The sequence below is a fragment of the Dipodomys merriami genome, unplaced genomic scaffold (genome assembly GCF_024711535.1).
Source record: "Dipodomys merriami isolate MVZ:Mamm:240054 unplaced genomic scaffold, mDipMer1.0.p SCAF_8, whole genome shotgun sequence".
Taxonomy (NCBI): Eukaryota; Metazoa; Chordata; class Mammalia; order Rodentia; family Heteromyidae; genus Dipodomys; species Dipodomys merriami.
Window position 1 is genome coordinate 61,891,726 of NW_027206401.1, and position 26,249 is coordinate 61,917,974.

The 26,249-nt window shown below is 40.2% G+C and overlaps 1 protein-coding gene across 1 annotated transcript in view; it reads left to right on the forward strand.

The window, feature by feature from the left end:
• Impg1 (interphotoreceptor matrix proteoglycan 1) overlaps positions 1-26,249 on the forward strand; it is a 99,420-nt gene that overhangs the window by 10,207 nt on the left and 62,964 nt on the right. Inside the window, exons 4-8 of the mRNA XM_070010152.1 lie at positions 658-722; positions 7,110-7,213; positions 10,348-10,500; positions 18,445-18,503; positions 23,587-23,607. Coding sequence (XP_069866253.1) covers positions 658-722; positions 7,110-7,213; positions 10,348-10,500; positions 18,445-18,503; positions 23,587-23,607 — 402 coding nt within the window. The remainder of the gene's footprint in view (positions 1-657; positions 723-7,109; positions 7,214-10,347; positions 10,501-18,444; positions 18,504-23,586; positions 23,608-26,249) is intronic.

The window sequence follows — 26,249 nt, forward strand, 5'->3', positions numbered from 1 at the left end:
CAAACTCCACTGCTGCCCAAAATAAAAATAAATCACAAATGAAGTTCGCTGGCATGGGCCCACATTCTCTATGCAGCAGCTCTACCACAAAGGACTTGGACCTGATTCTGAAGTGTCTTTCACCCATCACACACCGAGACCCTGAGCCTAGCCGCTGGCTGCTTATATTGCAGACAGGGCCGATGTCCAAAATGCACATTTAACACACCTGTATTAGAAATCTATGACTTTAACCACAGAGTTGCATCATTATAGAAACATAACTCTGAGGATTGGCAGCCTTGAAGGTCCTAGATTTTAGAAAAAAGTATTACAGTCACAAATCCGTCCATTATTTTTTCCGTCAAGGGCACTCTGTATGCACAATGGAACTAAGACATCAAGCCCCAAAGACCAGCTTGGCCTACCAAGGAAATGCTCCCAAGGCCACACAAAGCCACAATCCTTGGTCAAACATAACCATTGGTGGAGGGGAGGATGGGCTTTTCTTCAATAAATGCATTTTCAAACTTAATTTCCGTAGTGAAAAATAGCTAAATCTCATTTTATGTTTTTCCTGTAACTTTGAAGTCTATTCAGCATGGACACCTCTCATGGAGTGCTCTGTTCTTACCGAATTCCCTCTAACCCGCCCCTCCTTTTCTGTTGCCCTCATAGCAAGGATGAATTGTCTCCTGAGCAGACACAGACAGTGACTGCAAAGACTCCTGCACACTCTCCAGGTAAGCCTGGATCATCTCATCTGCACTCGACAAGTAAACCTAGATCTCATCTGTTTCCCACACAAAAGTCCAGTGATCACAAAGGCAAGTCCTTAAGTGGCACTGTGGCTCAAGTGGTAGAGCGCTCGCCTAAAGCTGAAGAGCTGAGGGACAGCACCCAGGCCCAGAGTTCAAGGCCCACGACTGACAAAAAAAAAATCTTTAAGGGCAATTGGCAAAGTTCATAGGGTACATTCTCATTTCTAACTGGAAGGTGTTCTAGCCTTGTAACATAATTTGCATTTGTTGTATAAAATTAGAAAAGTACAACCATAGAATAAAAGCAAAACGCTGTCACTCATTATCCCCAATTTTGAGAGCAAACAATAGCATTTTCTCAGAAGGCCTTCGTCCTTCTAAAGAATCCATGTATTACAGAACCCAGATTGCGGCTGTTGCTGCTTTTTATTTACTTTATTTGCCAGTAACTCAGAGCCTCAAACTACTCAAGGCTGACACTCTACCACTTGAGCCACAACTCTACTTCCAGCTTTCTGATGGTTAATTGGAGATAAGAGTGAGTTATATTGTTTTCAGAAACTGCTTTGTTCAATGCAATTCTTTGTACAAAGATAATAATAGAAATAATATAATAATATATATTGTATTATTATATATAATATATTATAATATAATATATTATATATAATAATATAATATAATAATACCTAAAGATAATAATAGAAAGAAAAACATGAAAAAAAAATAAATAAAAGCTAAACATCAAAAAAAAAAAGTCTCAGATTTTTCTGCCTGCATTGGCTTCAAACCACAGTCCTCAAATCTCAGCCTGTTGGGTAGCTAGGATGACAGAATTACAAGCATGAACTACCAGCACCAGCCAAGAATTTTCCACTTTATATGATACAAAACTATCTTAATACTTCTACTATTTTCTTTCAAAAGTCATTTTTAACAACTGTTAACAGTTTTTGATGGGTTTCATTATGCTATTTTCAAACATACATTATACACACACAAACAAACACACACACACACTTTTAAACATTCAAGACAGAACTATTCATCCTCTAGGCAAAGGTTTTCCTCTGTTTATTTGATTTTGTAATATTGAGAACTCAAATTTTGATTACTTAAAATCTATAAATTGAGAACCTAGGGGCTTTGAGGCAATATTGATATCCTTTCCCCATTTTTTTATTTACTGATATTCTGTGAGACCCATATTAATCATAGTTACATGTTTTGTGTCCATATAAGTGATGTTTAATTATTTAAGCATATAAATCTTTGTGAAATCACTAATTTCTCAATGTACATTCCAATTTTTTAAATTAAAACAAGGGCTTCTAAGCGTAGAGTTATAGTTTCAATGTCCGAATGTTTGCATAAAATGAGGAAGGACCTGGGTTCAATTCCCAGCACTGGAGGAAACAACAACAATAATAAAAATGTTTTAAAACACTTGAACTTCTAAAGCTTTTAATAATTTTTACCAAATTGTCTTACAGAAATTTTATCTAACTCACCGGTTAAAAAGGTTGCATACTAGGCCAAACAGATTTTTTTAATTGCTGAAATACATTTATATTTACTGTCAGGTTTTAACTATATTTCTAATAGGGCTGCTCTAATTCACAAGATTTCAAATGCAGAAATTGAAAAGTCAAATCACAAATAGTCATTTACCAAAGTAGAAATAGAAGATCCTTTCAAGCATCCTCTGTTGATAATTTGAAGTCCCAAACTGTATAAAGTTGAATATTTTAATCATTGTCAGAAAGAAAAACATTTTCCATATGTTTACTAGACGGTTGAAATTTCTCTTTCATATATTTTGTCTTACCATTTCCCTACATAATTTAAGAATATTCTTAGCTAAGTATTGTGATGCATTCCTATAATATCAGCATTTGGAAGTCTAACGCAGGTAAATCTCAAGTTCAAGATCACACAGGGCTTCAAAGACCCCATCACAAAAATACAATACTATATGGATATGGATATATATGCGTATATGTGTGTATATACATGTATATATGTATACAAATTTAAACTTATTTTTAAATTTTAACTAGGCTAAGTTAATTGCACAAAGCAGCTTCATTATGATATTTACAGCATCTGTACAATAAATTTGACCAAAATCATCCCACCTAAATTACCCTTTTTAACCTTTTTCTCTCCTTCTACCACCTCCTTCCTACTAATTTCTGGTGGATTTCTTTGTCTTATTTTTTTTGTCATATTTTTTTTTTTTTGTCAGTCATGAGGTTTGAACTCTGGGCCTGGGTACTGTCCCTCAGCTCTTCAGCTCAAGGCTAGAGCTCTACCACTGGAGCCACAGCACTACTTCTGGTTTTCTAGTGGTTTTTTGGAGATAAGAGTCTTATGGACTTTTCCTACCTGGGCTGTCTTTGAACCATGATCCTCAGATCTCTGCCTCCTGAGTGGCTAGGATTACAGGAATGAGCCACCAGCACCCGGCTCTTTGTCTTATTTTTGTACATATATAATGTATACACGCACTTTTTAAATGTTCAAGACAAAATTATTAATCCTGTAGGCAATTTTTTCAATGTGTTTCATTTTATCTATGGCAATAATGTTTCAAGAAATCAAATTCTGGTTACTTAAAACCTGTAAACTGGGCTGGGAAGGTGGTTGAGTGGTAGAGCACTTGCCTTGCATGTTCAAGGCCCTGGGTTTGATTCCTCAGCACCACATAAGAAAAAAGCCGGAAGTGGCACTGTGGCTCAAGTGGTAGAGCGCTAACCTTGAGCTGAAGAGCTGAGGGACAGCACCCCAGCCCAGAGTTCAGGCCCCACGACTGGACCAAAAACAAAACAAACCTGTAATCTGAGAAACATAGGGGCTTTATATACAACAATGGTGATGTCATTTCCCTATTTTTTTTATTTTCTGACATTGTAAGAGATTCTTATGATTACAACTTCATTATCTCTCTTAAATTCTGCTAATTTACTGCCACTAGACGAGCTTGTGAGGCCAGTATATAAATAGTTGACTGGCAAAACATACACACACAAATAAGAAGAGCTGCGAAATTGTTCTCTGCCCTTACAAGCCAATAAAATTGGATTTCTGAGGCCTAACCTTATGTCGACTTCAGAAATGAATTAGATACAAAAGGATAGTATATATTTGAAAATGCTTCATCTTGATTGCATTTCTATATTAGAAAACCTTCCAAATCCAATTTTTGTGCTAGTGCTTGAGCTCATGTCTTCATGCGCTCACTTGACTCTCACACAAGGCTGGGCCCTCTACCACTTGAGCCACAGTTCCACTTTCAGTTTCTTAATGGTTAATTGAGGGTTAGAGTCTCATGGACTTTTCTGCCCGGGCTGGCTTTGAACTTTATTCTCTAGATCTCAGCCTGCTAAGAAGCTAGGATTACAGGCATGAGCTACCAGTGCCTGGCTCAAAATTCACTTTTAAAAATCGAAGTTAGCAGCAGTACTTACTCAACACCATGTTGAAAATGAACTGTACAACTTGTGGGTGGGGGAATGCAGGGATAAACTAGGAGAGGATAAGGGAAGGGGTGACAGTCTCTGAAAAGAAATATACTCCTTAACTGACTTATGTGACTGTAACCCCTCTGTATATCACCTTTGTAATAACGATAAAAATTAAAAATTAAAAAATAGAAGTCAGGGCTGGGAAGGTGGCTCAGTGGTAGAGTGCTTGCCTTGAATGCCTGAGGCCCTGGGTTCAATTCCTCAGCACCACATAAGCAAAAAAAGAAAAACGCCAGAAGTGGCGCTGTGGCTCAAGTGGTAGAGCGCTAGCTTTGAGCTGAAGCGCTGAGGGACAGCGCCCAGGCCCAGAGTTCAGGCCCCACGACGGGACCAAAAAATAAATAAATAAATAAAAAATAGAAGTCAATATGCTTTGCCTGACAGAAACTCTGGAAATAAAAAATAAATTTAGTAGGATAAATTAAAGAGTAAGTTAAAACTAGCTTTTTCTCCAAAACTACATATTTTTCCTAACAAACCTGTATCAAACCTGTCTCCTGACAAATGTTATCACTAGTCTATAGAAGTGATTCCTGCAAGAAATGTTTGAAAAGTATTTTCCCAGTGCTTCTGCCCATCCAGGGCAGAGACCATGCATGCATCCTATGGCCTTGAGATAATTTCCAAAATACAGCTTGAAAAAAAAACCTGCCTGGTTCTAAGTCATTCTCTTCACACTTATCCAAGATCTGGCATCAGTGACAATCTAATGTAAAAAAAAATAGAATATCTTTACACTACAAATGTAGGTTTCATTTGTTTTACTCAAAAGAAAACTCTCTTCTCCCAACACTTCCCACCCAGACCCTCCCATCATCATAACTGATGAATTTGCACAAGAAGAGTAGAACTTGGATATATAAGTTTGAGATTCAAAAGTTAAATGTATGAGCCAGGTACCACGACTCTCGTGTAATCCTTGTAACTGCCATTTAGGAGGCTGAGATTTAGAGGATCAAGATTCAAAGCCAGCTTGGGCAGAAAAGTCCATGAGACTCAATCTCCAAAATAACCAGCAAAATCCATGGTTAGTGACATGGTTCAAATAGTCGAGCACCAGCCTATCCAGCAAGCTGAGCAAATGCCAGTTCAAATCCCAGTGCCACCAATAATAATAATAACAATAATAGTAATAATAATACTTCCTTTAGCTTCAGCCTTGAATTCATAAAATATAAATGCAGCATTCAGAGATAGGGGAAGATTAAGTAGGATCAGATATTCATTGCACTTACTATAACTGAAAATATTCAGTAACTAAATTTCCCAGTTACAATACATTTTCCTGAGATTAGGTTTTGATTGGAAACATTACCAAGTACCTTAGGCGTGAAGGAAATGGGAGCACTTTTCAAAGGAGGTTAAATGTGCTAGAAGATAAATCCAGTCTCCCTAGCAATTGCTCTTTGTTTTCACAGGCTAGATAATTTCTCTTTCCAATCTAATAGTATACACAAATAACAACAAAGAAAATGTTCTCCTTGTATAATAACTAAGCAGTTCTTTATTGTAAAATAGAGGGAGATTTGTTTTACACATGCCATATATTATCATATATCATATATAATAGTTATTTTATATATATTATATATAAATGGTTATCCATAGGATTTCAGAGTTTGAAACCACTTTGAATTAAGGCCAGGGTAACACTGCCAATCTATCTGTGCCACAGGGTTTCTCAGCTAGACACAATGGAAGAGCTCAGGTACCATTTCCTGAGGTTCTGTTTGGCCAAAGGATATGTACTTTTTGCCTTAAAAATCACCAGCTGAAAGTGGAGTTGTGGCTCAAATGGGAGAACACTGGTCTTGAGCAAAAATGCTAAGGGACAGGGCCCAGACATGGAGTTCAAGTCCCAGTACCAGCACACCCAAAAAAGTAAACTAATAATGCATGTGTATTACAAGGATTTTTTTCCCTTGGACAAAACCCATTCCAAGAGCACTTTAAATATATTAAATATTCTTCAGGTATCTGAAATGGTTTATGGTGGTCTGTTTTTAAAAGAGGTAGAATTGATATGTTAATGTGCTTTCCTCTCTAAGAGTTTATGATTAAATTTTTAGTGCCTCAGATTGCTAAAGCAATCTAAGCTTTAAAACGTTAGCAGGTTTTCTTTAAAAATAAATTCATAAGAACAAACTCAAGATAAATGTCTGTCTTTGCATCTGTTAGTCACAAAAACAATCAGATCTCATCAGGCCAAAGCATTTGACAATGCCATTCATAGGGACAGACCAATTTGGGTCCTAGAATAAAGAATTTAATTAGGATCTAATTAGAATTAGGAGTGTCAAATGTGTCTGTCTGTCTGTCTGTCTGTGTCTGTGTGTGTGATCTTTATTTATATGATCGCTTTTTCTGTGTATACGCCAGTATTGGGGGTTGAATCTAGGGCTTGGATGTTGACCCTTAGCTTTTTTTGTTGTTCCAGGTTAACCTTGCTATTTGTGATCTTTAAAAAATAACAATGGTAGTAGTAGTGATAATAATAATAAGCCTGGCTATACAGGATGCTGAGATCTGAAAATTACAGTTCAAAGTTAGCCCAGGCAGAAAAGTCTGTGAGACCCTTGGGTCCAATTAACTAGCAAAGAGCTGGAAATGGAGGTGTGGCTCCAGTGGTAGAGCACCAGCCTTGAGCAAAAGAAGCCAAGCAAGAATTTGAGGCCCAGAGTTTAAGTCCTAGTAGCACAGGAAAAAATTAATCCTAATAATCAGAGTGCACTTTTCCATACATACCAGAGCGACAGAAAAGGCATGTGGAATTTTGACCTTGTCCTACCATAAACTCTTGTCTCTTTGTTTTGTGCCTGTAATTTTTTTTCTACTTCCACAGATGCTGTCGATGTCTCACTTAGCCCCTTTCCTCTGATTCCTGATGACACACACGACAACGAAATCTTCAATGACACTCTGAAAGACATCAGGAAGCCTGCGACAGTAAGAAGTCCCCAGTCCATCTAGCACTTCATTACCTAGTATAGCAAAACAGGAGAACAGAGGCCCAGCCCACTCCCCGTCACGTCCTTCCCTGACAAACTCCCCCCTGTACTCTCCACAATCCACTGCCACCGAAGAACTGAGGGAAACAGATTGAGATCTGGGAATAATTCAAGAAGCAGCTTACTCTAAACTTAGGCACCCTTACTCTAACAGACTCTCGTCTACATGCGAATCAACTGATCACTCAAGTTCCTTCTCCACTGAAACAGAATATGTCCATGTTAACAGCAAGAGTCAAAGTTTTGTCTTAGTCATATCCATCCTGAATAGGTCAAATGGATATAAAACCTTGCCTGTCAAGCCAGGCAGCAATGGCTCACACCTGCCATCCTAGCTACTCAGGAGGCTGAGGTCGGAGGACTGCAATTCAGAGCCAGCTCCAGCAGGAAAGTCCCTAAGTCTCTTATCTTTAGTTATCCACCAGAAAACCAGAAATGACACATAACACAAGTGGTAGAGCACTAGCCTCAGGGACAGTGGTTAGGGCTTGAGTTCAAGCCCAAGTAATGGCACAAAGAGAGAAAGAGAGACAGACAGACAGACAGACAGACAGACAGACAGACAGACAGACAGGTAGATGAATATAGGGTAGGTTCAGATGTTAATGAGTGCTACAAAAGTTAAAAAGAGGCAAAGACTTCTAGATCCTAAATGATGAAAGAAAATATGATTTAGGATTAATACTACCTTTAGATATTGGTTGCTTTTTTTTCTTTAAAAAAAACTGATTCTAAACAAGTAATACCACATACCTTAAAGTTACTAAGAAGGTACATTTTAATGTCCTCTCCACAAAAGGCTATTAAAAATATTTGAGCTCCTGAATGCTAATACGCTTAATAACTTCACTCCAGATTGCAAAGATAAATCAAAGCATCACATCAGGGTCTATAAACATGCACAATTAGCACTTGCTAATTTATTTCTTTAATAAAAATCATTAATCCAAGCTGGATGCCAGTGGCTAATGCTTATAATTCTAGCATCTCAGGAGGCTGAGATCTGAGGACCATGGTTCAAAACTAGCAGGGCAGACAAATTTGAGGCTTTTATCTCCAATTAGCCAACAAAAAAAGCCAGCTATGGAGATGTAGCTCAGTGGTACAGAGCCAGCCTAGAGCATAAAAACTAAACAAGAGTGTAAGGCCCTTAGTGCTAAATTTTATAAAATTAGCCAGTAACCAGTGGTTTATGCCTGCAATCCTAGCTACTCGAGAGGCTGAGATCTGAGGGTCATAATTTGAAGCCAGCCCTGGCAGGAAAGTCTGTGAGATTTTCATCATCAATAAACTATTCCCAAAAAAGCCAGAAGTAGATCTATGGCTTAAATGGGAGAATGCTATTCTTGAGCAAAATGAAACTCAGGGACAGCATCCAGGACCTGAGTTTAAGACGAGGACCTGTACAAAAATAAACAAAAAAATTACCCAACTGCTTCATGTAACTTTCAAGCAAAATAGTGAGGTTCTAAAGACAACCCATCTGCAGTGCAATTCATTTCCCGTGGATCCTTGCATTCTGCAATGCCCATGTGGATTAGATATTCAATGGGTGCATTTTTACTGAATCAATGAGAGTAAAAGTTAAACCTCAGTAGTCTGCTGAGTGTGAATTTACATTCTGCAAGTGTCCACACAGGGGGAGGAACTTTGTGACATGAAATGAGAAGGAAAGCATCCATTCGCCTGAACTGTGGTATGGGTTTGGGTTTTCCCTTTCTTTTTTCTTTTTTCTTTTTTTATGTCAGTCCTGTGGCTTGAATTCAGGGCATTGTCTTAGAGATTTGTCTGCTCAAGGCTGACACTCTACCACTTGAGCCACAACTCCACTTCTGGCTTTTTGGTGGTTAATTCAAAATAAGAGTCTCACAGACTTTTTTACCCAGACTGGCTTTGAACCATGTTCCTGGGATCTCAGCTTCCTGAATAGTTTAGATTGCAGGTGTGAGCCATTAGCACCTAGCCAAATATTTATTCTTGACACACCCGTGTCCATCTCTGTTGTCATGGCAATTTCCATTGATCGTCCTCATCGTTCAGCTTCTTTAATTTCTCCAGACATTTTACTAACATATTTCTTGAAGCTGTAAATATCCCGATATCACCTGGATATCTGAGGCTGAAAATCTGTCCAACTCCACATTTGAAAACTGACTCCAGGCCTCTCTCTGTGTCCTGGGAGTACATGGGAATCCGGAGTGAGGAAAGCCACCTACTTCTTCCCAGACCCACAGACAAGGATGCTCTAGGCTCTGGCCCTCTATGGTCAAGGCCAAATTCAGGTCCTGGGAGCAGTGATTCTGTTCTCAGCCATATGCCTGTCTCTAAAGGTGACCCAAATCTGCCATTCCTGCTGAGAAAAATCGCAAATGTGCTGCTTGCCAGGATTTTTCAACTAGTTTCAGTGTGAAGTTTAGGTGCAAATGCTCCATCATTAAACCAGTCTAGACTCTTCTCTATAAAAAGAATTATATTAATCTGTCAGAATCCATAGGTTACTTTCCCTAATCCAGTTCTCAATAGAGTATTTATAAACTCACACAATAATGTAGACAATCCCACAGTGCGGGGAGGGGGGGGGCACTGTCCCTTAGCTTTTCCCACTCAAGGCTGGTGCTCTACCACTTAAGCAGCAGCTCCACTTCTGGGTTTTTGCTGATTAATTGGAGCTAGAAGTCTCTCAGACTTTCCTGTCCAAGCTAGCTTCAAACCTTGATCCTCATATCTCAGTCTCCTGAGTAACTAGGATTATAAGCATGAGCCACTGGTGCTTGGCAACATTGATATATGAAAATAGCCCTGGATTTGAGAAAGCAGGAGTGTATATGTTTGTATGTAAGTGAAGTCATGAGAACTCGGGCCATAAAACAGTTAACTCATTGGAGCTTTGTTATTTTGTCTCTCAGGAAAATTCAGAGGCTGCTTCTAGTTCATAGGACTTTTATTCCAAAGGCTTGTGATTATTCACAATCGGCTTCTTGATATAATAACCAATATCTTATAGTAAAATAGGTATGTGGTTTGCATGAACATTTTTGGGTTTTGGCTTGTTGTTTGTTTGTGTTCACTCAGGAAAGAGAAGCAGGATTCACTCACGTGTCTGAAGGCCCGCTCGATCAGAAGGTAGAGTTCAGCATCTTTCTCCCAAACCAGAAGTTCAAGGCAGAACTTGCTGATCCCAGATCTCCATACCACCAAGAACTGGCAGAAAAGTCACGGCTGCAGGTGGGTGAGTGGACCCAGCCCACACCACATACCCCACATCAGGTCGTCACAGGAGGCTAGCAGTCAGTATGTCAGCAGCACTTACATCCTTTTGGCTCCCATTTCTCATGCCTAGAAATTTATTTTAACCATCAAAAAGGAAACAAACACTAGAAGTCCCCAAGTTGAAAACTGTCCATTGTCACTTTTCCATTCTTAGATATTATTCACATGGAGGCTTTCTCTGAATATCAGTAGGTTTTTAGACTTCATGTAACAGCTACAGACATCCTGTGTATCTGAAGGACATTATATGAGTGCTAATTCCAACATTCATTCAGATATACACATTGTATGATTCTTTTTTCGGACAAGCACTCACTCTAGCCCAGGCTAGCCTTGAACTCTCAATCATCCGACCCTCCCCTCCTAGGTCCTGGGATTATAGGTAGATGCTACCATGGCTGGCATGGTTCACTATTTGTATGTCAATCCAACATCCGTAAAGCAGATTAAAATTTTTTAAGAAAAAAATAAATAATAAAATGAGCCCATAGAGACCAATGAGAAAATATTCTGGGTTATAATATGAATTTTTAATTCTGGGTTATAATATGAATTTTTAATTCATCTACCATGTCTTTACGAAGTATTTGGGGTGGGGGGGAAGGTGGATGCCAGTCCTGGGGCTTGAACTTAGGACCCTAGACACTATTTCTTAGCTTTTTCACTCAAGGGTGGTACTCTACCACTTGAGTCATAATTTTACTTCCAGCTTTTTGCTGAGTAATGAGAGAGAAGAATCTCATAGACTTTTCTGCCAGGGCTGGCTTTGAACCATGATCCTTAGGTCTCAGAATGCTGAGTGGCCAGGAATTAGAGGTGTAACCCATATTTCTGCTTTTATAGTTCAATGCAATTTAAGGACATGACATTTTTCATGGCTGATGGTGAAAGCAGCTCTATTATGTGACATCAATTACTAAAGGAGGAATTTCCCCACCTTGTCTTCTCCATCTCCAATCAGCCGTCCTATCTATCTGGCCCTGGTTGGATTCAAGGGCTCTAATTCCCTGCAGGCTAAATCCAACTACAATGCTGAATGTCACACTTACATACCAATGATAAGCTCCTGCCTTTTTTCCCAGCCGTGTCTTGGAACAGTTTTGAATCATCTCTCTCCTTCGCATTCCAGTTTCCAGAAATGCAAATTAAATACACATTTCCCCCCCCACACACACACACACACACTTCTTCTTTGTTCCAAGTGTCATTTTAGGTCCTGGAGTTGGGGGTGGGGGTGGAAACAGAGCCCCTCTACTGCCCATACTAACTCCCAATGTGCATTGCGGCCACAGCAGGATACACATGGCTTACCATGACCGTGATGGCACTGGTTTGTTTACAAGTCTGTTTTGCTACTTCTGTGGCTCCTTCCCTCCTGGCCAACTCTGAGCACCAGCAGGCTCTGAGCATCCCTGAGACCGAACAATCTTGAACTCTAATGCCCTAATAGAGAACAGGGGACTGTAATTATTAACAAGGCAGCTGCAAAACATTGGCACTGAGAGATCACACAATCACAAGGTTTAATTTTGTATTTATATTTGTGTATGTGTGTGTGCATGTGTGCACATAGGTATGTGCAAATGTGCCTGGCCTAGGGCTTGAACTCAGAACCTCAGCCTTGGGCCCTGTCCCTGAACTTTTTTTTTTTCTTCACTCCAGGCTAGTGTTCTATCACTTGAGCCACAGCACCACTATGGCTTGTTGTTAGTTAATTGGAGATTGGAGTTTCAAGAATTGGCTGGGAATCTGGATCCTCAGATCTCAGCCTCCTGAGTAGCTAAGATTACAGGCATGAACTTATAATTACAGCACCCCGCTCATGTATATAATTTTTTTATTATCCATAAGTAGTGGTACAAAAAGGTTTCAATCCGACACATCAGGGTATAAGTACAATGTGTCTTGAGCACTGTGACCCTTCTGTGGTTCTCCCCTTTCTCCCCCACCCCTAGCCACCCCCTCAAGGCACCTGCTTCCATGTCCACCTCATACACAGAATGTTATGACTGCATTAATGCACCTTGCCTCCCTCCATTTGTCTTCCCTCTTTCCTCTTGACTTCACCCCACCCCATGCATTTCAGCTTCCTGGTATTCATTTGGTTAAACTGTAAGTCTCGCCATTGCAAATCTCCCCTGAGTATACCACATTTCCGTCTAGATGTTTGTCTGTGGATGCAGGTGGCCCTGTCTATATTTTCATGTATTTTTATGATTTAGATCTAACTTCACAGAACACATTTGTGGCTAGCCTATGAGCACATGCCTCACACCCAGCATGGCCAGCGTACACCAAGACCCCGGGCTTCTCACACGTGAGACTCTGGTACTCCCCTCCCTCACCCAAGGAGAAGGTCCAGATGCAAAATATCCTCCAACCTCTCCCTGCATCAGCATTTGGCCAGTAAAATACAAAGCATCATTTCCACAAACTTCAGGTCAGCATAAGGGATTCATAAAATACAAAACCGGAAGTGGAGGTGTGGCTCAAGTGGTAGAGCACCAGGCTGCAAACAGACAAGCCCCAAGTTCAAGCCCCAGTGCTGACACCTAAAATACACAAGTACTTAAACATGGATTAACAGACAGAATGAACTAAAGAATAGTTTCAATGTGCTCCTCGAATCATTCTTTCTATCAAATCTTGAAGGAAGTCAGAGTAAGCTGAGTGCTGGTGGCTCATGCCTGTAATCAATCCTAGCTACTCAGAATCCTGAGATCTGAGGGTCATGGTTCAAAGCCAACCTGGGCAGAAAAATCTGAGACTCATATCTCCAATTAACCACCAAAAAGCCAGAAGTGGAGCTGTGGCTCAAGTGGTAGACTATTAGTCTTGAGCACAACAGCTCAGGGTCAGAGCCCAGACCCTGAGTTCAAGCTCCAGAACTAGTACAAAGAATAAAATAAAATAAAGTCAGAGTATTTCAAAGTTATATAATTGGCCATAGACTCTCTACTAACCTGTTGTTAATTCTCTAAGCAATGTAATAGAGAGCAACAAATGTACTAGGTATGTCTTAAGAAATCTGAGTCTTCTCATCTCTACCAATAATGAGCTGTGAAACTTTAGGATGACTTGCTTTCCTGTTTCGTTTCCTCCCTCACATATTGAAAATGACCTCAAAATGCCTTTCCACATCTAACTTTCTAACTGCCATGTAAAGAAATAATGGCTAATGCTAGGATGATTTACATGTATAAATTCACTGAATATTTCATACAATCCTATAAGTAAGTAGAACCAGAGGGATCTCCTTTAGCTTTTTTGCTCAATATTGCTGTTCTATTACTCGAGCCACACCTCCAGTCCTGGATTTTTGCTAGTTAATGTGAGCTAAGAATCTCATAAACCTCAGGCTGGCTTCTTTCTACAACTTTCAGATATCAGCCTTCAGAGTAGCAAGGATTACAGGCATAAGCCACAAGACCCAAGTATTTCTCAACTGGGGCCTGAGAAGACTAATCTGCCAGACAAAGAGCAGATCTGTTACTTGGTATAACCAAGATTTCTACCCAGGAAGTCTGTCACACCTGCATCCTTGCTCTTGGCCATCATCCAGTTCCTCCTATTTCCTAGATGCATATTTCTGGAGAAACGCCCATTGGATCATACCCCATTGGCCACCACTTTTCTAGTCTCTGCAAATTAGACAGGTCAGGCACCAGTGACTCAAGCCTGTAATCCTAGCTACTCAAGAGGCTGAGATCTGAGGATTGCAGTTCAAAGCCAGCCTGAGCAGGAAGCCCATGAGACTCTTATCTCCAATAAACCACTCAGAAAACCGCAAGTGACACAATGGCTCAAGGTGATAGAGCGCTAGCCTTGAGTTGAAGAGCTCAGGGACAGCACCCAAGCCCAGCATTCAAGCCCCACAACCGACAAAAACAAAAAACAAAACATAACAAAAATATTAACTAGTCAAAGACTGTAACTTGCTCACCCCTATTGCAAAGACTCAGCTTCTCAATCCTGATATTTGCTTTGTGCAGTCTCATTCCTCTAAAAGGAAGTCCCTCTGTCTGCAGCCTTTAGTCCCCTCCCAGCTCCTGATCCAGACCACCTCCACCACAGGGTCAGCCATTAGAAAATCACACACACCCCAGAGCATCCCCACAGCCCACCATCTGCATTAGCACATCTATTAGGGACTAACCAGGAATTAATGGACAGTGCTTTGCAGCAATTTAATTTTCACAATAAACCTAATGAGCAATTTAATACAAATGTCAAACAGGATCGCTTAGCTGTTGTCTGAATACTTTCTCCTGTGTAAACATTCAGGGAAACTCAACACAGCTGCTTTTTATATATATATATAATAGCCTGTTAACATCCATTCCAGCAGAACCAGGCAAACCTCTTGTGCATTAGTATTATTAATAAGATTAACTGGGCAGTTAATTAGCAATTTAGTGCTTAGAGCACAATCGGAAGGTTCGTCCTAAAGATAACCCAAGCAGTATTAACCCACAGCTTTTTGGGGGGGTCATCTTTTACACCCTCCTAAGCAAAGCTGACTCTTAATTGATGACAGAGATGTTCACAGAAGAGGCCTGGACCAAGCAAATAGTAAACCCTCCCGCCCTGCCTCCTCCAATAGAACACTGGGCGCTCTGGAAAGTTCCAGGCGCAAGCCACTGCCTTCCCAGGGCTGGTCCCCACTTGCTCACCGGGTAGCCCCAGGCTCTGCAAAGCTTTGGGTACTTATGGACTATTTTCACAGGCGGAAGAGTAGCTCTACAAAGAGTGATGCTTCTCAGTCTTTTCAGATCAGGAGATCCAGCTCTCTTCAGATCTCCTGCTGGTCTGTGGAAGGAACCTTATCATCGTGCTTTTTCCCACTGAGTTGTTTGTTTTTTTTTTTTTTAATTGAAGGGTGTCTGTGTCCTTGCCAGGTCCCAGGTTCTGTGATCCCTGGGGAAACAGAGAAGAACAAGCTTTGGTGCAGCTGGAATCCCATAGGGCAAGTGGAGCAGAAGCAAATAAATCACACAGCTTCACCAGTCTGCCAGTCTGCCAGATGTGTGCCAGGCACCTGTGACTTGCTAGTGATCCCTTAACAAATAGATTTGGTTAGCCCCTTGGGGCCTAAGGAGACCAAGATGTAAAGAGACTAAGCAATAAACGCAGTCTTAGAGCTAGAAGCTAGCTAATAGAACCCATATGTAAACCCAAGTATCTCCTTGTTGCTCCCAAACTTCAGTCATTTTCGTCACTGTAGATATTCAGGAAATAAAAACTAGTGTTAATATTGGTACAAGAAAGTACAATGAGAAAGTGAATCAGTCCACCATGGGGGGAGGGGGCCGGAAATCTATGATATAATCCAAAGCTATTACCTGGGATAGCCAAGATTTCTGCCCAGCAGTCTGTGACCAGCGATATCAGCGGTATCCTTGGCCATTAATCCGTTCCTCGACTGATTTGGGGATTGACTGAGTGCACATCACTGCTCTGAGCCTGGGTATGAGAAGCAGACACAGTTATGTTAGATGTGGTGACAGCACCATGGTGACACTCAGTGGAGTGAACAGAAGGGAAGGAGACATCCACTCAATTCATACACTATCTACTCATTCCCTCTATGCGAGCTACAATCGGCTAGACGCTAAGGGTAAGAACGGTAACAATGTAAAAACAAGACATAGAGCCAGGTGTTGGTGGCTCATGCCCGTAATCAGAGCTACTCAGGAGGCTGAGTAGCCTCCTGAGATTTCAGTTCAAAGCCAGCCTGGGGAAGAGAAGTCCATGAGACCCTTATCTCCGACTAACCAGCAAAACTCTAGAAATATGGGTGTGGCTAAAGAGGTAGTGTGGGAGCCTTCAGTGAAAAAGCCACATAAGAGTGTGAGGCCCTGAGTCCAAGCCGCAAAGCCAACACTCACACACACACACACACACACACACACACACACAGAGTGGGAGATCATGGGGCAGGGAGCATGATCTTAGAATAGGAAATGGACAAGGTACACACCTCATATGGTATATAATGTAAAATGAACTAGCGTATAAAAAAATGACAGGAAATATGACAGCCAGACTGCATGGAATGAGAGGCACTGATGCAAAAGAGACTTTCTAAAACAATTAAAACTGCTGGGCACCACTAGTTCACACCTGTAATCCTAGCTACTGGGGAGGCTGAGATCTGAGGATCACAGTTCAAAGCCAGCTTTGACAGGAAAGTCTATGGAACTCTTATTTCTAATAAATTACCAAAAAAATAAATAAATTGCCAAATAAATTAGCTAATAATTAGCTAATAAATTATTAGCTAATTAATTAGCTAATAAATTACCAAAAATAAAGTTGGAAAAGTGGTAGACTGCTAGCTTCTTTGAGCAAAAGAAGCTCAGGGACAGCTCCTGAGCTCCAGGATGGAAAAAGAAAAAAGAATTAGACTTTATTCAACAAAGAGTGCAGCCCATATTGGGATATTTACCCAAAATTCACTGACTATAGAACAATTAATTTAGAAAGGGAAAGCATTTTTCCTCCCCTTTCTCCCCTTCTTCTTCCTTTTCCTTCTTCTCCTCCTCAACTTCCTCCTCCTCCCCTTCTTTCTCCTCCATAATTAAGAAACCCATTTCAATAGTTTCAGAGGAAGGGTATGTCAGCCACGGGAATGAGAAAGAGGCAGACATGATGGGAGCAAACACCTCGTGGGAGTCACACTAGCAGGAGTCTGGTGATCACATGGTAGCGAGCATCATAGGGAAACAGGATCTAGGGCTGCTGGGCTCTCTGGTGCGGCCAGCATGCATACTCCTGACCTTCACTGAGGCAGAGTCAGGCCTAGGGCTAAGGCAGACTGCAGAGGAAGAGAGTGACCTTGCTTTGGCCAGGTTCAGTTAGTGGCTAAGGTGGAGATGTTCATATGTGTCATGTGATGCTGGAGCCACAAGACAGTGAGGGAAGGCAAGGCGAGGTTCCTACTCACTGTCCAATGGGTCCTCCCACCAAGCTTCTCTTCTCCCTCGTTGCTCTCGCCTTCCACCCTTTCTGCAGGAAAGGTGGACGGGTGGTAGGGTATGGAGCCTAGTACAGAGCTGGCTGCTTTGCTTATGGGGTTCACTGCAGGTTTAGGGATGGGAGCTTGCAGATTCACTAGATTGAGTTAAGACAGTAATAGAATGGGGCAAAGAGACTGAGGGACTGCTGAGAGGGATGGAAGAAGAGCCAGGAAAAGACAGGCCATGGTGAAGAGGGAACACAGAGTGACACGGGATTTAATGAATGCCAAGAGACTTTAGCTAGGAGAGAGCTTCCTGGAAAGGCCAGAGTGTATGGAGGAGACATAGGGTGAGGGCTAGGGAGTGGTTGTGTACAACAATTCTAAATTATTAATAAGAACAAATGTTTAAAACTTATAGGACATCTACAAAACTCCAAGAGAAAATCTAATCTATTAAATTAGAATATATCTGCTTGTTCAATTAGTCACAGCAGTCGTTCTGATGTTAAGAATATCATTAATATGATAGATATTTCTCAGTTCATCCAATTTGATTTAAAACACATGATAGTAACAATACTATAATTAACTCTAATCAGAGTTTGAAAATATATTATTCTGTGTCAGTAAAATTACCAAATAGCAAGAAAAGTTTTCTCCAAATACCACCTTAAAGTTATTTTCTATATTATATAAAGTAACTATAAAAGCAGCTCAGAACTACCCAGTCATGTCTTCTAAATAAATAGCAAAATAATTTCCTCTGAGTTTCAGAAATAACTGAGAACAAAGAGTTTGACCTCTTTGGTTGTTACAAGGTTCAATTTTCCATTTTCATTTTCTCCCCTAGCTCATCAAAAGTATTTAGGCTTTTTTCACTTTGGTAATCTGCCCCAGTGGAACCAAAGAACATGTCACAAATATCTTTCTCTCTGCAGTTGCAAAAGGAATTTAAGAAAGTTCCAGGATTCAAAGAAATCCATGTGTTAGGATTTAGGTAAGTAAGAGAATGGGACTCTTCTCAATTTTGAAATTACTTTCTTCTTATCTAATTTTAAAAGAGATGTCATGAGAATTATAAGGTCTTTTTCCTCCATTGTTTAGCTCTGCCAAGTCCTGAGGACTGAATACATTTCACATAAAGGAAGTGTCTAATTAGAATATGACTCCCAGTGATTTTTAAGAGTTAGCACAGAAGTGTATTCCTTCCTCCTTCTGGGAGTCAGAAATGCTGCCTCCTCCAGAGCTGACCTTGACAATGACGCTAATGAACCTTTTGGGAAAATATCTCACAAGTGGCAAAGAATTGCTTGGGTTTCAGGTTGCCTGGCTTCCTACCCAAGTTTAACTCTCACCGTGTTACCCAGAAATGGAGAAAACACTGCCCCTATGGGCACAGGGTTAAAAGCCAGATTTCTAACAAAGATCTTTCACCTTATTTGAACATATGAACTTCAGTAATGTGTTACATCTTGGATATTATTAAATTAAATTTTTAAATAAAGAAATGAAATCATAAAGCCATGTCATGTCACCCTGTTTCCGTAGCTTTGGCACAAACAGGCATGCAGCCAGTTCTATCCTGAGAGTAAAGCAGGTTCAAGGGATTTGGGGAAAAATTTTTATGTCTCCCCCTAGATGCTCATTATTTCCAAAATCTATAGGAAGGGTCATAAGATAGTTAGTTTGGGGGCTGAGAAGGTGGCTCAGTGGTAGAGTGCTTGCCTTGCATGCCTGAGGCCCTGGGTTCGATTCCTCAGCACCACATAAGCAAAAAGAAAAAAGCCGGAAGTGGCGCTGTGGCTCAAGAGCTAGAGCGCTAGCCTTGAGCTGAAGAGCTGAGGGACAGCGCCTAGGCCCAGAGTTCAGGCCCCAGGACCGGACCAAAAACAAAAATTAAAAACAAGATAGTTAGTTTGGGGGAAAAACAAGATGATTTGCCTCTCTATTTGTTTTAACAATGCCACCAAGTAAATATGAGTCTTGGTGTGAACAGGTTAAGATTCCATGCTCCAAAGGCATCTGAGAATGGAGACAACCTCACCAAAATTTCTCCTACCTCCCATCTTAAGGAGGATGCTAGATGCAGCAAGGCTTAAAAAAAAAAAAGGTGACACTGGTCAAGATGCTTTGTATTCATAAACTTTGTTGAATGGCAACTACTTTGTACAACTACTGAAAGATAATGAAACTATTAAAAAAAAAAAAAAAAGCTTCCGGGGCAGTAATGCTTGTAAAGAAGAACTTCCGGGTGCACACACCTAACTTCTTCTCCACATCTGTAAAGCTCTATTGATTTGCCCAGAGGAAGAAAATATTGAAAAGTAAAAGTAATCAAAGATGAAACTCTCATTATCTATCAAAACAAATTCATTTTTGTTTCAAGACACTACTCTGCAGTTCTCCACGTGAAATCAGATGGATTAGAGAAAAATAAAACGTGATAGAGAAATATTTTGCATCGATGGCAAGATCTTCCAAATAAACCACTGCAGTTAAAGAAGAAAATTTTAATCTAAAGCCGAAGGAATCTATGAGAATACTTCTCCTGGTGAATGATTAAATGTTCATAGCGCCTCCCTTCAATAAATGAAAAACCAATTTACAAAATCTATTTCAGAAGAAAACCAAAATGTTAGAAGATGAAACTTTCCATGCTAAAGCTTTTAAAGATTTATCACTGGAAGCTGAATTTTCCCCTGGTGTTTATCTCTGTAAGGATTTATGTTCATTTCTGCCAAAGGTGCTTATGAAGCTAGTGTGATTCACATTTCACCGCTGATTTTAATTGTGTTAGGAGTACATGGGTCCACCAGAGAATATTTTATGCCTGGACAGGACACTGGTTGCTCACATCTGCAATCCTGGCTACTCTAGAGGCTGAGTTCTAAGTATCAGGAATCAAAGCCAGCTGGGGTAGAAAAATCTGTGAGAATCTTATCTCCAACTAACCACCAAAAAGAAAAACAGAAGTGGAGCTGTGGCTCAGATTGGTGGAGCATCAGCCTTGAGGGAAAAGTCTAACATCTTAAGTTCAATCCCCGGTACTGGCATTATTTTTGCCCTTGAATGTAATAACCAATTAGCTCAGGAGCCGAACAAACTTTCAGTCATTAACAGGAGTGCTCAGGATATTGTAAAGTAAACTCATTATAAGGAAATTGCTTTCCTTCTGAAGCAAGATTCCTACAGAAGAATGAAAATCCTGTGAGTGCCACGGTACTATCTTTCCTTCCACTTGTATAAAATCTGACTCCAAAGTTCACAAGTACTTACCCATCAGTGAGATCATTTGAATCCCTCCACACAATTGGAGAGTCATTAGGATGTCTACTATTAGCACAATTGTTTTTACAGTTCGTCTCTCAGCACACATTCGTAGTATAAAGGGCCATCCCTGGCATGATTGCACAAGTGTGTGCAGCGTCCTTCCCTCAAGTGCACCCCTTCTCCTTCATTCCCTGACCACCTCTAAATCTACTGAGCATACTCTCTGCTGTAAATGTTGCTTTACCTTTGCAGCCAGCATGCGAAAGTGTCAATAGTCATTCAACCTAGTACAAGAATAGAGTGTTCCACAGGCCAGTACACAAATATCCTTAGCAGCTTCATGCATAATATCCAAGAGCTGGAAACAAGCAAAAATGCTCCATCATCAGAGCAACAGAAAAATAACCAAAGGCCTGGCACTAGTGGCTCACGCCTGTAATCCTAGCTACTCAGGAGGCTGAAATCTGAGGATTGCAGTTCAAAGCCAGCCTAGGCAGGAAAGGCTGTGAGACTCTTATCTCTAATAAATCACTCAGAAGTGTCGCTGTAATTCAAGTGGTAGATTGCTAGCCTTGAGCTGAAGAGCATAGCGACAGTGCTCAGGCCCAGAGTTCAAGCCCCAGAACCAACAAGAAAGAAAGAAAGAGAGAAAGAAAGAGAGAAAGAAAGAGAAGAGAGGAAGGAAGGAAGGAAGGAAGGAAGGAAGGAAGGAAGGAAGGAAGGAAGGAAGGAAGGAAGGAAGGAAGGAAGGAAGGAAGGGAAGGGAAGGGAAGAAGGAAGGAAGGAAGGGAAGGAAAGAAGGAAGGAAGGGAAGGAAAGAAGGAAGGAGAGAGAGAAAGAAAGAAAGAAAGAAAGAAAGAAAGAAAGAAAGAAAGAAAGAAAGAAAGAAAGAAAGAAAGAAGGAAGGAAGGAAGGAAGGAAGGAAGGAAGGAAGGAAGGAAGGAAGGAAGGAAGGAAAGAAAGAAAAGAGAAAAACAACTGAAGCAAATTTTCACTGTGGAGTCATCCTTACTGTAGTAATGGAATCCAGAACAACATGGCGACTTCTCAAAAAAAAAAAAAAAAGCCTATGTTGAATGAAAGAAGTCAGACAGAAGTGTCCTATGATTCCATTTATAGTAAACTGTACAAAATGCAAACTGATCTGTAGTTCCAGAGAAGAGATGAACAGTTGTATCAAGAGGGTGGGGGGAAAGGGCGGATGTGCCCAATTTGTTTACACACTGATACATCTATAAAGCAATTGAAAATTTTAAAAAATGTTTGCAAGACTAGGGTCTTGGCCCAAGAAGTCTGGCATCTCTCTGAGTTCCATAGATTACAAACTGTAGATGAAAACAAGCCTGGGGCATCTACTGCTAGTGGATGGATGTCTGATTGGTGGAGAAGGAAGGCTGTTCACAGAGCTCAGTGTTGATTGGGCAATCCTAGATTGCCCAGTCTCCATGGTAGAAAGTGGAAGTGTCTACAGCATGTCTATCTCTGTCTTGTGACAAGAGAGGAAGAAAGGCGGATGAATTGACACTCCACACAGAATGACCAAGGACCATTGTCACCCTAACCTAAAACCCAACTAAAGTGTAGGCTATTTTTGTAAGCAACCAACATTTGAAATGGAAAACGAAAAAGCTGAACATGGCTTCTAAAGCAAATCCACACATAGGCTCACCGAAGTCTAAAATGGTTCTGGCCATATGGACCAAAGGGCCTTCTTTTTAGGCACCAGCAAATAGTGGCATGGCGAAATAATCTCAAGCCAGGGTTCAAATCCCACCTCAGCCACATCTAACTGAAACTTTGCCTTTCTGAATGTAGTCCCATATCTGTGAAGTGGGGCTTGTGTGATGAATCCACTAAAGAAGAATTCAGCCAGGTGCTGAATCCTACCTACCTACTCAAAAGACTGAGATCTGTGGGTTGCCATTCAAAGTTAACCTCTTCTTTCCAGTTAACCAGCAAAAAGCAAGAAGTGAGGGTGTGGCTCAAGTGGCAGAACACCAGCCTAGATTGAAAATGTTAAGGGATAATACCTAGGCCTTGAGTTCAAGCTCTAGTCCACACACACACACACACACACACACACACACACACACACACATAAGAAGAAGAAAATTATTATTATTATTGGCCAAAAACTAGTTCTAGGGCTCAATATCATATTATTACTTTCAAGAATAAACTACTAATCATTTAATGGAAAAAAGACAGGTGTTTATAAAACACTTTTTGAGCTGGGTGCCAGTGGCTCACGCCTATAATCCTAGTGACTCAGGAGGTTGAGATCTAAGGATTGCAGTTTAAAGCCAGCCTGGGCAGGAAAGTCTGTGAGACTCTTATCACCAATAAACCACTAGAAAACTGGAAGTGGTACTGGGGCTCAAGCAGTACAACACTCACCTTGAGCTGAAGAGTGCAGGGACAGCTCCCAAGCCCAGAGTTCAAGCCCTACAACTGACCAAAAAAAAAACACTTTTTGTAAACTCCCCTAGCAATAGTACCACCTAAAGCATAATACATGTAGTCAATTTGCAACTTCTTTAACCAGTGATACATGAAGAATAAAATCTCAAATTCTCATCATAAACATGGCATAATGATACTTACATCCTGAGATTCAAATAGTTTTCAGAGTTTCCACCCAAGTTCTGATGGCATTTTGTATTTTTTCTTCAAAGCTCCAGGCACACATAAAAGAAAATGCAAGGGAAAAAGTTGTGTATATGAAATAATTCGTTAATTACTTCAATGAGTCTCATAAAAATTCTCTCTTCCTTTGCATATTTCTGTGGCATATGATGGATAAAATGAAGACCAAAGAAAGAAAGAGATGGGTAATTCTTTTAAATGTTTTAAATACAGTATATTTGTCCTCTACAAATTTATATGCTAATTTTTGTACAAATAGTATTTATATATTATGGTTGTGTCAAACCAATGTGTTTTTAGAAGTTTCTTATTTAAATGGAAGCAGTTGATCAGAATAATCATAAAAACTTACAGGTCAAAAATCTATGTGAAGACAAGAGTCAGTGGCTCATGCCTATAATCTTAGCATCTCAGGAGGCTGAGATGTGGTTCAAAGGCAGCTGGGTCAGAAAAGTTCATGAGACTTCATCTCCAAAATAATCAGCCAAAAGTTGGACTGGAGGTGTGTCTCAAGTGGTAGCATTCCAGCTAAATAAGCCATTACTACAAGATCTTGAGTTTAAACCTTTATATCATTAGATAAAAAAATCTATATGAGAAAGTCAGGGAAACATTGATTCGGTTAAGATCCTATCAAGCCCAAGATCTGACTAGATAAATGTGAAAATGTGTGGCTGCAATGCAAATATGACTTAACAATTTCTTACATATTGCTTGTAAGGGTATTTCGTGTGACTGCACACACAACATGCACCCATCTGCGTTAATACAGAGAAACGAATGTGTTCCTTGGTTTCAAGGTCATTTTGAATGTGAGAAAGGATACTCCATTCTTTGCAGTGCTCAGTAATTGAGATCCTACAATTGACCAGTGAAATAATGAACTCTACCCAATTGTGTGGTCTGAAGAAATGTCAAAAACACACATTATCCATCCCGGTGGCCTTTAAAATACTCCTGCAGCCCTCTGTGTAGATTTACAGCATGAACCAAAAGGCCAACCCTGATTCTTGCAGCCAGAGCTATAGCTCAAGGACAAGCTATAATCTTGTTTCTGTTTTTGCATAGAAAAAGGCATTCTGTTTATAACTATGATAGTAAACCCAGTGAACCATACAATGTATTGATTTTCCCCCTTTTCTCTTCTCTTCCGTCTGTTATTTTATGCAATCCTTCTGCTTATTTTTGTAGGTTTCTTTGTGTTGTTTGTTTATTTTAGAGAGTCTTACTGTGCAGTCCTTACTAGCCTCAGATTGCCTCTCCTTCTGCTTCAGCCTTATCAGTGTTGGGATTACATCTACCACCTTGCCCAACCAAAGTATTGTTTAGGCTTTGTTCTTCCTAAAAATTTACTTTGTGTAAACAAATGGCCTACAGAACTGGTTTCAGTATGCATGACCTTTTGTCCTACTACTGCAAATTATATTGGTATTTCATAGAGCTTCATAAAGACGGCTATTTTTCAAAGAAAGGACAATTCATCTCTTTTCCTGACTTCATGATTTTTAAACACACACACACACACACACACACACACACACACACACACACACACACACGGGTCCATTAACATTGGACCACTTACATTATTTTCCAAATGATATAAAGAAAATACAACTGAAGAGGAAAGAAGGATGGCCAATAGACACATGAAGAAAATGCTCAACCTCCCTAGCCATAAAGAAATGCAAATCAAAACAACATTGAGATACCACCTCACCCCAGGTAGAATATCTATAATCAAGAACTCTAATAACAACAGACGCTGGAGGGGATGTGGACAGCAGGGAACCTTACTGCATTGTTGGTGGGAGTGTAAACTTGCTCAACCACTTTGGAAAGCAGTATGGAGGTTCCTCAAAAGACTCCACATAGAGCTCCCCTATGACCCAGCAATCCCACTTTTGGGCATTTACCCAAATGATCACAAACAAGACCACACTAAAGCTACCAGCACGACTATGTTTATTTCAGCATTATTTACCATAGCTAAGATATGGAACCAACCCAGATGCCCCCCAGTAGATGAATGGATCAAGAAAATGTGGTATATATACACAATGGAATTCTATGCCTCCATCAGAAAGAATGATATTACCCCATTTGTTAGGAAATGGAAAGACTTGGAAAAAATTATATTAAGTGAAGTAAGCCAGGCCCAAAGAAACATAGGTCCCATAGTTTCCCTTATTTGCAATAACTAGTGTATGTCTGAGTCAAGCAGAAAAAGTCAGATAAGTTATGTTAGGGAAATGAACCCCAAGATATGTATTCAACTGTTTTTTTTCTTTCATGTGATTGTTTCTAACATATTTATAAGATGATTTCTTTGTTGCTTTGTATGTCCCTCCCCCACAGTATAACCCCTGCTTTCACTGTATTTGATGTTGGTATAATTAGTGGAGGGGAAGGGAAAATACAAATTGTTTAAATAGGGATACAGGTGGACCCATTGCAACAACGAGATGTACAAGTCGTTATGTTGAAAAAAGAACTTTACAACTTTGGTGGGGGGCGGAAGGTCGGGTGGGAGGAGGTGGGGGGAGTATGGGAAGGGATGGGAAGGGGAAACAAAGAGGAGGCAACAATGCTTGATAAGAAATGTACTCGTTATCTTGCCCATGTAATTGTAACTCCTCTGTACGGTATTCTCACAAAAAAAAAGTGTTAAAAAATAAAATAAAAGGCAAAAAAAGGAAAAGAAAATACAATATAAAGAAAATGATATAAATATAGGAAATATTCAGCTCCTACTCCTTCCTGAACCTGGCACTCAATTTCAAAACTAAATTTCAGTATTAAAATATGTATATATGTCTATTTTTTT